Raw genomic sequence first — 12,441 nt, 5'->3', positions numbered from 1 at the left:
GCCTTCTTAAAGTAGTCCCTTTATCATTTTTTGTAATACTAGTTTTATGTTGATGAACTCCTTTAGCATTTTCTTATATGGGAAGCTCTTTATCAGTCCTTCAATTCTAAATGATAGCTTTGCTGGGTAGAGTAATCCTTACTTCTCATCTCTTTGAATATTTTGTGCCAATCCCTTCTGACCTGCAAAGTTTCTGTTGAGATATCAGCTGACAGTCTTATGGGACTTACTAACTGCTTTTCAGATTCTCTCTTTGTCTTTCACCTTTGCCATTTTAATTATGATGTGTCTTGGTGTGGGCCTCTTTGGGTTCTTCTTGTTTGGGACTCTCTGTGCTCCCTGGACTTGTACTCATATGCCCATTTCCTTCACCAGGTTAGGGAACTTTTATGTCATTATTTCTTCAAATACATTTTCAATTCTTTGCCCTCTCTCTTTTCCTTTTGGTACTTCTATGATGTGAATGTTGGTATGCTTGATGTTGTTCCAGAGGCCCCTTAAACTACCTTCATTTTTTCTAAATTATTTTTTCTTTTTGCTGCTCCAATTGGGTGTTTTCTGCAACTTTATCTTCTAAATCACTGATTTGATCTTCTGCTACATCTAATGTGTTGATTCCCTCTAATGTATTCTTCATTTCAGTTATTGTATTCTTCGTTTCTGACTGGTTCTTTTTTGTTTTCTGTCTCCATTTTTATGTTTCCTATCTCCTTGTTGACGTTCTTCCTGAGACCATTGAACATCCTTATAACCAGTGTTCTGAACTCTGCGTCTAGTAGATTGCTTGTCTCTCTTTTGGTTAGTTCTTTTTCTGGATTTTTGTTCTTTCATTTGGGGCATGTTTCTTTGTCTCCCCATTTTGGCTGCCTCTCTGTGTTTGTTTCTATGTAATTAGGTAGGCTGCTATGTTTCCTGGTCTTAGTAGAGTGGACTTAATATAGTAAGTGCCCTGTGAGGCCTAGTGGCACAGTCTCCCTGGTCTCACCTGAGCCTTGTGCTCCAGGTGTGTCCCTTGTGTGGGTTGTGTGTGCCCTCCTGCTGTAGTTGAACCTTGGTTGCTGTTTCCATGTCAGTGGGAGGGATTGACCCTCAGGCTGATTGGTTGTGAGGACTGGCCATGACTACAGTGGAGGAGCTGCTCTGCAGGGGCTGACCCTATGGAGCAGGATTCGCTTTATCAGGGCTCTGGTGCCTGCCCAATCTGCCCTTTGGTTTTGTCGTTCTCAGCGGTAGCTAGATGATGCTCTTGCTAAGTCTGAAGCTGGCTACTGGGCTTGCTGGCTCTGGGACCTCCTGGGGAGTGACCCTGGCACAGGCCAAGTTCAGCTGCAGCCTTGCTCTGCCTGGGGCCACCTAGAATGAACCACACAGCAATCCGCAGATGGCCTCCACCCACGCTGGGCTTGGAGGTGCCTCAAGAGGCCAAGCCATGAACCATGGCCTTTTGCCACTAGTGCTGGGCATGGGGCTGCTCAGCAAGAGGTACAGGGCATGCTGAGGCCAGATGTTGCTTGTTTGGGTTTTGTGAACCTTTGAGAGATTTTAGGAAAGTCTGAGCATGAGCCAAAACAGTCCGTTTATATGGAAAAGTCCCTGGAAGCAGGTTGGGTGAGCCTGGAAGTTGGGTGGGGCTGGATCTTAGGGAATCACCAGGGTGCAGTGAAGAGTGTTAGCCAGGTTTATGGAGAGTCAGATATGGTACCTGTGTCTGCGCACTGGGGGGAAGGAGGGATCATCAAAGAAGCAGTGGATTCTGCCAGCACTTCAGTCTGGGAGAAAGCTGAACGTCCAGCCTGCGCCCTGAAGCCAGACAATTCAGTTTCTCCCCTATGGCCCTTTCAGCTGTTGCCCCAGCACTGGAGCGCAGAGGGAGTAAGTCCATCAGTGGATAAGTCCATGTGCCGGCCCATTAAGAGAAACATCTTGGACTCCATCCGCCCTCTGTCTCTCTCAGCCATAATTTCCACTGGTTTTGTTTTTAGCTGAGCCATCCTGCCACCTGTTGGCAGCTCAGCTCTGGCCGGGAGTCGAACCGCTGTTGCTCAGACCTCACACTCTTGAGCGAGCTCTTAATCAGCTGAGCCACTCAGCCGGCCCTCCACTGGTTTTCATAGTAAGAAGTTGTGAGGACTTCTCTCTCTTACGGAAACCCTGGGCTGGGACCCTTCCCTCCTCCCGGAGGACCGCCACAGCCGAGATCCCCTCATGACTTTTAACCACCACACGGATGTAGGATCAGCCCTGTCCTCATCTCCACCCCTCCTTCCAGTCTTGAGGTGGGTTCTTCTGCATGTCCTTAGTTGTAGGACTTCTGTTCAGTTAGACTTTAGGTGATTCTCAGTCATGGTTGTTCTGTAGCTTAGTTGTAATTTTTATGTGGTTGTGAGAGGAGGCAAGCACAGTGTTCACCTACTTTGCCATCTTGACTAGAAATGGATCTTAAGTGCTCTTTATCTTAGGGACATTAAATAGTTTTTCCAGTTTATCACTTGCCCTTTAACTTTATTAAGTTAAATGTGGAGGTTTTCATGCAATTTAAATTATAAATTTAATTTATAAAATAAAAGTTTTAAATTACATTGCAAGTTTATTATCAGTACTTTCCTTTTTGGTTTTTACAAATCCTTACCAAGATAGTCAAGGTTTTACATACATGTTTATCTACATTTTTTTTTTTTGTAATTTTTTTTTTATAGGATCCTTTTTTACATTCCAGTTTTAAACCAACTAGAGTTTGGTTTATGTTGTGAGGTAGGTAGGGCTCTTTTATTATTTTTCTAAGTGGTTTATATCTAAATACCATTTATTGAATTATTTTACCCTCCCCCCCCCCACTGCTTGATTTGGTCAGTGTCTTTATAATGTAGAAAGCAATTACTCAAGTTCTTTGGTACTAAAAGTATCTGTTAAATTGCTGCACTCATAGGATGAAAAACCACTTGGATTAGTAATACACAGTGCCCTTCATGTGCCAGGAGTAGAGTCATTGTCAGCAGTGCTGAAAAGAGCTGCTCTGCTTATTATTTAACTGGTCATGAAGTGTAGCATGTGAATCTGTTTAAGCCGAGGTGAAAGATGAGGATAAAGAGTATAAGCCAAGGAATTTCTGAGGGGAACAACACAGAACTAAGCTTCATGTTGAAGAATCCACCTTTCAACACTTAGTCTACATAGAGTCCTTGCTTTGAATTCAAACAGTAAGTCTTAAGTTCTTTTAAACCTTAACTTTCCTTAGACCTGCAGTCAGTATAGGTATAGCATATGCAATTCTAAACCTAAAGTGTGTATTTTTTTTCTTTAGCCCTTTTTGGTAATTCTGATTATCCATTTGTTTATATTTAGATACTAAAATGTCTGTCTCCATATCCATAGTATGATTTAGTGGAAGCTTAAATGATAAGCTAAATGTGTTCAATTGTAGAGTCAGTGTAAAAAGTAGTTTTTAAATATTTTTATGGTAGTGACAATATTTTATTGGTCTTTAAGACTGTCTTAAATGTCTTAATCTTGTTTCATTACCCTGTAAGAAAAATGAAAGTCAGACTTGATGATTTCTCTGTGTATACAATAGATGTACAGTCAGCTTTATGTATCCACATAGTCAACCAACCTCAGATTGAATATATTGGAAAAAAAGTTAAGTTGTTGTTGATGTGTTCTATGTAGTTAGGCCTGTGATGGTTGCTTGTTGTGTCTGTACTGAACATGTACAGACTTTTTTTCCTTGTCATTATTCCCTAAACAGTATATTTATGTATTGTATTAGGTATTCTGAGTAATTGAAAGACGATTTAAAGTATACCAGAGGACGTGCATAGGTCATATGCAAATAATTTAAATAAGAGACTTGAGCACCAGGGGACTTGAGTATCCTCAGGGGGTCCTGGAACCAATCCCCTGCAGATACCAAGGGCCAAGTCATTTTTATTAACTGTAATTTTACATTGTATAAATGTAAAATTTATACATAATAATTTTGCCAGGTGTCATAATATTCAGCCACACTATTTTATTTTTCTCATACATGCCTAAGCTTGATGAGCCATGATCTTAGCATAAGATCCTCTGATTACTCAAATATGCAGTCCAGTTATATTTGCTTGTAGTTTAGAAGAAGAGTAAGTTTTCAGAGATTGCTTGTGAATATCAGTTTGCAGAATAATTTCAATTTAGATATTAAAATTGGAAAATCTATAATTTTTTTAAGCTTATTTTTAAAAATTTAGTTATATGAAAAACATTAAATTGATTACTATGCTGTAATATTTGTAGGAATCAGTGTCAAGGCTCATTTTCTCATCTTGTCTTGATAAAATGATATGTATACTTGTTTTAAAATTCTGGCTTTATAGGAAATTGAGAACAGCTTGGCCTTTTATCTCTTTTCATTTTTGTTTGCCTTTGTTACTATTTTAGGCAAATGTTCTTATGCATAGATTAACTAATGTTGAATTTTATTTCAGTTTACAGACATATTCAGGCCTTCTTTAGATATTCTTTTGCCCTAACTAGGAATTGCTGATGCATTAGTGTTTTATTAGCAAGATTCAGGCATACTGCTAAGAACATGGATATACAAATATGTCTCTGTTTCTCTGCTTTCAGTTCTTTTGCATAACACTTTCAATACTTGTTATTTTCTGTTTTTTGGGGGGAATTTAGTGTTTTTGTGTTTGTTTATTTTAATAATAGTCATCCTAATGTATATGAAGCAGTTGTGGTTTTGATTTGCATTGCCCTAGTGATGCTGATTGATCATCTTTTCAAATTCTTTTGGGCCATTTGTGTATCTTTGGAGAAATGTCTGTTCAAGTCTTTTTATTTTTTAATTGGGTTTTTGTTGCTGTTGTTGAATTGTAGGAGACCTGTATATTTTTCGGATATCAATTCCTTATAAGATTTATGACTTGAAAATATTTTCACCCATTTCGTGTTACCTCTTTTACTCTTTTACTCTCTCTGTTCCTGGTATCCTTTGGCATGTAACTTTTTTTTTTTTAGCTGAGCCATCCTGCCACCCGTTGGCAGCTCAGCGGCAGCTCACTGGCCCATGTGGGAATCGAACTGGCGACTCTGTTGCTCAGAGCTCTCACTCTTGAGCGAGCTCTTAACCAACTGAGCCACTCGGCTGGCTGGCATGTAACTTTTTAATTTTGATGAAGCCCAGTTTATATTTTTCTTTTGTTGCTGGTGCTTTTGGTGTCATACCTAAGAAATCATTGCCAAATCCAGTGTCATAAAGCTTTTCCCCTATACTTTCTTCTAAGAATTTTGTAGTTTTAGCTCTGAAGTTTAGGTCTGTAATTCTTTTGGAGTTAATTTTTGTAATTGGTGTTAGGTAAGGGTCCAACTTCATGTTTTTGGTGGATATCCAGTTTTCAAAACAGAGTTTGTTGAGAAGACTGTCTTTTCCCCATTGAATATTCTTAGCACCCTTGTCAAAAATCATTTAGCCATATATATGAGGGTTAATTCTGGGGTTCTCTGTTCTAATCCATTGGTTTGTATGTCTGTCTTTATGCCAGTGCCACATTGTTTTGATTACTGTAGCTTTGTAGTTTAAGCTTTGAAATCAGAAACTATGAGACCTCTGACCTTTTTCTTCTTTTTGAAGATTGTTTTGGTTATTAAAGTTTCAATAGTTGTTTTTAAGTGAACTGAATTCTTTGCACTATGAATCATGTTAGAAAACATTTTCAATATTAGACAGTTTACTGCCTTTGAGTGTGCATTTATTACCTATACATTCAATATTTGTCATCATAGTAATTTACCCAAGAAGCACTATAGCATGTCATTTTAAAAACAGCAGAATTCATTCCAAGATCAATTTATTTAATCATGGTATATATACAAAGGCTAATTTGAAATATTAATTTTCCTTCAAATCAAATGTAAACAATAGAATTTCAGAAGTAATTACATTTCAGAATGTAATTACATTCTCTATAGCTGTGTACCCAAGATTAAATTTTGTAGTGGTATTTATGTATTAAGTGTTAGCCTTCCTGTGGTCTCATTACCCCGTTTTCCCGAAAATAAGACCTAGCCGGAAAATAAGCCCTCGCATGATTTTAGGTGCCAAAATATGACACCTTGGCATACTGAATATTTTAAGCTGAAGGAGTTTGTGGAAAAGCACCCTTCTTCGTGAAACAGGTCATAAAACCCTCATGTGAGGGGTGTGTGCCCTCCATATCCAGGAGGAATCATGCTACGGCTTATTCTTTGGCTAGGTCTTATTTTCGGGTAAACACTGTGTTAGATGATATTAAAAAAAAATCTGATGTTTTGAATGTCTGGGAAGAGAAATGTAAAGAATTTTCTAGTTTTTTCATTGTGAGAAACAAAACCCCTCTGACCCTAGATATTTTTTTACAAACAGGGAAATTGTACGGATTACATGTAAGCCTCTGTTGCTGTAATTAATCAAGCAAACATTCATTTATTCAGCAAGTATTTAATGAACATCTACTAGATGCCAGTCATTTTGCTAACCCCAGGATGCAAGTACAAATATGACGTATTGGGGCCTCAATCCAGTCCCAGTTTAGTAGGGAGACATAGGAAAGAAAATAATTGTACAAGCTGCATGCTACATGCAATAGCAGAGGTATGTGCTGTAGCCATTTAAAAGCTTAGTATGGCTTATAGAAATGTGGAAGGGTGTCTCTATGGAAGCTTGCTAACTGGCCACAGAGAGCAACTTTTAGTAATGAGTTGGAGTTTTGCAGATTCAACAATGTAATCTTGTCAGTAACCTAGAGTTGAATATATTCTTAACCTAACTTAGAATTTGAAATATATGTATCACAAAGATTTTCCTTTCGTGATTACAACTTAAGATATGAACTGTTAGTTCCAGGGTCCCACATGGTGGATTTGCTAATATCATGGGTGGAAGTGGATTGCAAAACTTTACAATCGCTGCTGTGCCATATACTCCAAATCTTCTGCCGACTTCAAGCACATGGTATGTTAAATTGTTTTACTTAAATGCATTTTGAATTGTTTTGATTAATTTTGAATAATCAAAAGTCTAACTACTGTATTGCTACATTGAAAGGAAAACCTCAGTAGTTGTCTGTATCAGCATTTTGGAATCACTAGGAAATAAGTAGCAATATACTGGTTGTCGGAAAAGTCACATGACATTTTTTTTTTTTTTTAAGATTTTTATTGGGGAATTGGGGTATGGGAACAGCGCTGGGGAATTGGGGGGAGGGGAACAGACAAGTTGCTGTCCTTTTGTTCTTCAGTCTAGTTGTGGAGGACGTTGCTTTACTGGCCCCAACTTGGCACCATCATTGCGCTCTTTCCCGGGAGGCAGATCAGTCGCCGGCTTCTGGACCGCCGCTCACTGCGGCTGCTGGCCGCTCACACTGGCTGCTGGCTACACACGGTAGCCCATGGCAACACACTGCAGTGTCACTGGCCCTCATATGTGGGATCTGAACCGGGGCCCTCTGGCGTCCCAAGCCAGCTCTTAACCAACGTGCCACTCGGCCGGCCCTTATGACGTATTTTTTCTAAGTTTTTCGTTGCAAAAATGCGTCATGACTTTTCTGACAACCCGATAGTTCCTTACCTCCCCCTTTTTTGGTCGGGAATATGTTTGAGGAAACTATAATTTAACTGAATATAGTTTAGCTATCACTAAAGATAAACTGTCATAGTATCACTGAGTTATACCATCATTTCTAACTAAATTACCCTATTGCTTATTTATTTTTGTCTGAAAGGTACCTATTTTCTTCCACTACATTTGCATGCTAAAGGAAACTGCAATGCAGTAGGTTTTTGTTTTTTTTTTTTTTTTACTTTTTAAATACTACTTCAGGGTTTTCCAATTTGAATGCAAATTTCAGAGGGTGGTTTTATGTTAATTTTGTGTAGTGTTTTCACTGCTAGACAAAACAATCAGAAATTTCATAGATTTCCTATTTAATAGTGGTGCATTTTTCTTTTAAAGCATCAACATGCTTAAGTTACCTGAATACCCAAGTAAAGAAATACTCAAGGACAGACTTCTAGTGGCACTACATTGTGGCAGCTATGGTTACACAATGGCATGATGAAGTCTGGAGAACTCATCTGACTACTGATGCACAAATCGGAGTGGCAGAAGTAATTTAGGAAACTGTCAACAGAAAAGCAGCCTAAATGCAGCCGATAGGCAGGGCTGATGTTTAAAATTCATAAAGGATCAGGTTTTCTCTTCCCACCCTTTTTTCCCTTTTATGTTTTCTCAGTTTGTGATACAATTAAAAAATATAAAATCACAGTACTCTTCATTTTAAAAAATGCTAACTGAACGTAATAGAAAATGTCCTTACTGATATTTCTTTAATCTTATCCAAGATTGTGTTAAGGCAAAATTTTATTATACATTCCACCTCTGCTATGTAACTGTCTTGTTAAAAGAATGTTTTCTCTTTATTTTGCTATATATTAAAATATATTAGGACATCCAGCCTGGTATGTTCTATTGCATGTAAAGTGCCATTTATATTTTGGAAAAAATATTGTATAGAATGGATTAATCGAGATTGTGTATAAAGCCACAAATATGTATTTTCCCATTTGAATGTATATTGCAATGATGTTTTTTAGCTTTTTAATATTTTACTATGTAAAATTTAGACTGATGTGACTAACAAACAGCTGATGATATGACATCTAATTTATATACTAAAGCTTATATACTATATTGTATGATTTATTTGCATCTTTCTGTGGTCAGTTTTCCATATATTGTGGTCTCAAAGTTTTTCTTATGCCTTATTTTAATTTATATTTCAGGTAAAATTAAAATATACTATTTTACCATATTTTAAAATTACTTTTGTTTTATCTGCTAGTTCTGATGACACATTTAAAGAAGTAATCCGATGTGCAGATTACAATTTAAATATGTAATTTTTCTTAAATTTGTTTTTTAGGATTAAAATGTTGAGTTCCAGTAAAATATATCTAATACAGAGTGTTGGTTTTAAATTTTAGGGTGGTCTAATCAGTTTTTATTTTGAAAAGACACACTTGAGTAGTTACGTTATACCTTTTAAAGGTAAGTAGGAACATGTACATATTTAGAAATGCTAATGGAGGAATTTGTAATGTTTAGGACCTTGTATCTCGAAACTAAAAGTAGACTATCCAGTAGCATATCCATGAATGTGCATATGAATGCATATTTTCTCATATGATCAGCCGGTATATTTGTCACTGACAAATGTAGACAATGCATATTCCATATAGACAAATACATACTGTATATATATATGTAATATGTATATAGACAGACATACACATTGAAAACATGTTTTTTGGTCTTCTTTTGTTACTGTTTTTTTTTTTCTAATCTTAAAACATCTCTCAACAGATTACATTAAAAACTAGGAATTCTTTAAAAATTACTATTAGCTCTAAAATTAAGATTCATAAGCTTTTTTATAATAAATGAAGCAAATGACTTTAAATTTTGGTTTTCAAAATTTAATTGTAGAAGAGGTCATTGCCTTCTGTCTTTTCAAATAAGTGACTTCTTTAATACGACATTGCTTATAATTTTAATGTTTACAAACATTTCTGTTTGTAATTATACATGTTTTTGTCAGATTGGTCCTTTTGCAAATATTTATGCAAATATTTTTGAAACATTAAAAATCTCATGGTATTTTATCCATGAGTTTGATATTTTTTTATATAGATCTAGCAATTTCAGGATTTATTCTTTTACATTGTCTTTATTTTTTAAACTATAAAAATATAGTTAATATAAAAAGATTTTATATGGGTTAAAACACTATTCAAACTAAAGGCAGTAAATCTTTTAAATGTACTCTACTTCCACAATTTCTCCTGTAAGTAGATGGATATGTTGAATAGGAGGTAGTATAGAAAAATGATTAAAGATTTTTTTTCCCTTCGGGTAAAAGAAGATTACTCTAATAGGAAAATAACTCAAGTGTTAAAACTTGTGGTAGTTCCATAGAAGGAAGAAAACAGAAACACAGCAATCTAAACGAATAAAAATGTAAGTCAAGGAGCATATTGTAGGAAACTGATAAATGAAAATATCTGGGCAAGAGTTGTTATTTCAAATAGTTTGAGTGGTTAGCAACCACATAGTTAATAAAATCCATCTTCTAGTTCACCCAAAAACAAAGTAAAATGTATTCTAAGGAAATCCCAGCTTTAAAACGATATGTTGAATATAGCCTATTGCCATGAGTCTTCATTGGATGTGAGGTGGGGGAGAATGGAAGTTCTAAAACATAAGTCACAAGTTGGAGGTCCCACGATGACTCCCTGTTGGAGGAGCTAATCGAGAAGACGCAGCCACCAGCTGGCCTGAGAATTGGACCTGGGCAATCAGAAGCTCCTCTCCCCTCTCCTGTCCTTGGAATGTGCAGTCTGCCCACCATTCCCACAGTGGGAGCCATTTTCAGGGACACAGTCTTGAGAGAGAATGTGTGTAGACTATCTGTAAGGTATATGTGACTCAGCCCAGTTAAGGCCTCTGTATAAACTTTCAGGATTTGGTAGGTGGGTGTGAAGATCTCATCTTGCAGGCGCCCAAGACAAGCTCGTAAGTAAGTTCCCTTGCTTGTTAAAAGTGGCACCTACCAACCTGGAATGGTCTTCCTCTTTCTTGGGTCTCTCCTTGCTTGGCCCCTGTGTGTAGAGCCTGGTTTCAGATTTCACCGGGGAAGCTCCCAAGATTTCATACCAATATTCCCACTCACACATGTGTTTTGTTACTCATGCCAATTCTAACATTTTAATGAGTTGTCAACATTAAAAAATTTGGAGATTTCATACGGAAGTCCAGATTTTTGGCTTTTAGACCATCTATCAACATTGAGCACAGATTCCTAGAAGGCATTATTAGGAGGCTGGACTGAGTAGAAGCTCCTGCTTTCAATGACTGAATGTGCTCTCCAATTTGACATTTCCTTACCCATCCTGCTTCACTAATCTGTTACCTTCTTGGCCATTGACACCATTGGAGTTTGCTTTAAAAACCTAATGTTGATTAGAAATGTTCCCCAGGAGTGTTAATTGGTACAAATTCTTTAGAAGGCAATTGGGCAATATCAGATACTTTTAAATGTACACATACTACCTGACTCAACAGTTTTACTTCTAAGAATTTAAGGATATACTTATTCATGTACATAAAGATATTTGTACAAGAATGTCACTGAAGTCTTATTTGTTATAGAGCAAATTGGAAATAATTTAAATGTCAGTAAGGGGTTACTAACAAATCGTGTTGCATCCATACAATAGAATATTTATTATTTATAAAGAATGAAGTATCTGTACATACTGATATGTCAATGTTTCTAAGGTGGCAAGTGAAATAAGGTGTATAGAATAGCAATTCATGTATAAATACAATATACATAGGGTTATATTCAAGAAAAGTTTTGGGGACAGAAACTATTACTGTGTCTGGGATAAAGACTTGAAAGCATTGTAAAATGGGATAAAGACTTTTTCAATTTATATAACCTTTTGTTCCTGTTTGTCTAAATCTCAACCCTGTGTTATTTTCTATGTGATAGATATATTAAAAGAAATCCATTATCTTTAATCAAGGGAAACAAGTGTCCGTAATAGGTTTTATTGAATCTATAAAAATGCGGTAGCAGTGGTGATAAGCAGTATTTTCATAATCACAACTTAGTTTATAATGTGGTTAATTTAAAATAAGTTATAATTACACTCTTTTGCAAACAAAGTGAAAGGAATGTTCCCTTGCTTGTAAAGCTCTATTTCCACATTGCCTGATAATTAGCACTATTTATAGCACTCTAAAATTCTAATAGAGATTTATTTGAATTTACACTTCTCCAATTTTCTTTTTTTTATATAACAAAAGTGATATTTATTTAATATGGGAAAATCTTGTAAGCATGGATTTGTGTACTAGTTAGAAAAAAAGCAATAAATTATAATTCTACCTAACAATGGTGTTTTCTTTTAGTCTTTCTCAATGCATTTTTTTCCATGGTTGAGTTCATAAAGAACATAGCATTTAGTATCTTCTTTGTTTATTCAGCATTATCTTTTAAACATTTTCCATGTCATTACAGCTTATTTGTAAACCTTTTTTTAAATGGTGTAATAGTATTCTATTGTATGGATGTAGCATAATTTCCTTGACCATGTCTCTAAAATTTTTAATACTTAGATTTCTAATACTTTTGCATTTATAAATAGCATGGTCTCTTTTAGCACTAGTTATAGTCTAGGAGTGGTCACATTTTCTGGATTATTTGTCAAAATGTTTATCAATTGTGCCATGGTTGCAGAATTACTGTTGGAAGCCTCAAGAAAGGGCTGTTGGAACACAGAACCCTTTGGTAGGTAGGACCAGATAGGATTGTTCCAGCAGCACAACTAGGGCCGTGTGCCTTATCAGAGTGTAAA

The 12,441-nt window shown here is 36.2% G+C and overlaps 1 protein-coding gene across 1 annotated transcript in view; it reads left to right on the top strand.

Moving 5' to 3' along the window:
* Window positions 1-9,002, top strand: part of HACE1 (HECT domain and ankyrin repeat containing E3 ubiquitin protein ligase 1) — a 106,164-nt gene extending 97,162 nt beyond the window's left edge. Inside the window, exons 22-23 of the mRNA XM_019630696.1 lie at window positions 6,860-6,973; window positions 7,973-9,002. Coding sequence (XP_019486241.1) covers window positions 6,860-6,973; window positions 7,973-8,075 — 217 coding nt within the window. The 3' untranslated portion in view covers window positions 8,076-9,002. The remainder of the gene's footprint in view (window positions 1-6,859; window positions 6,974-7,972) is intronic.
* The last annotated feature ends 3,439 nt before the right edge of the window (window positions 9,003-12,441 follow it).

This window comes from Hipposideros armiger, unplaced genomic scaffold, assembly GCF_001890085.2.
Source record: "Hipposideros armiger isolate ML-2016 unplaced genomic scaffold, ASM189008v1 scaffold_932, whole genome shotgun sequence".
Taxonomy (NCBI): domain Eukaryota; kingdom Metazoa; phylum Chordata; class Mammalia; order Chiroptera; family Hipposideridae; genus Hipposideros; species Hipposideros armiger.
This window is presented reverse-complemented; position numbering and strand designations above follow the sequence as displayed.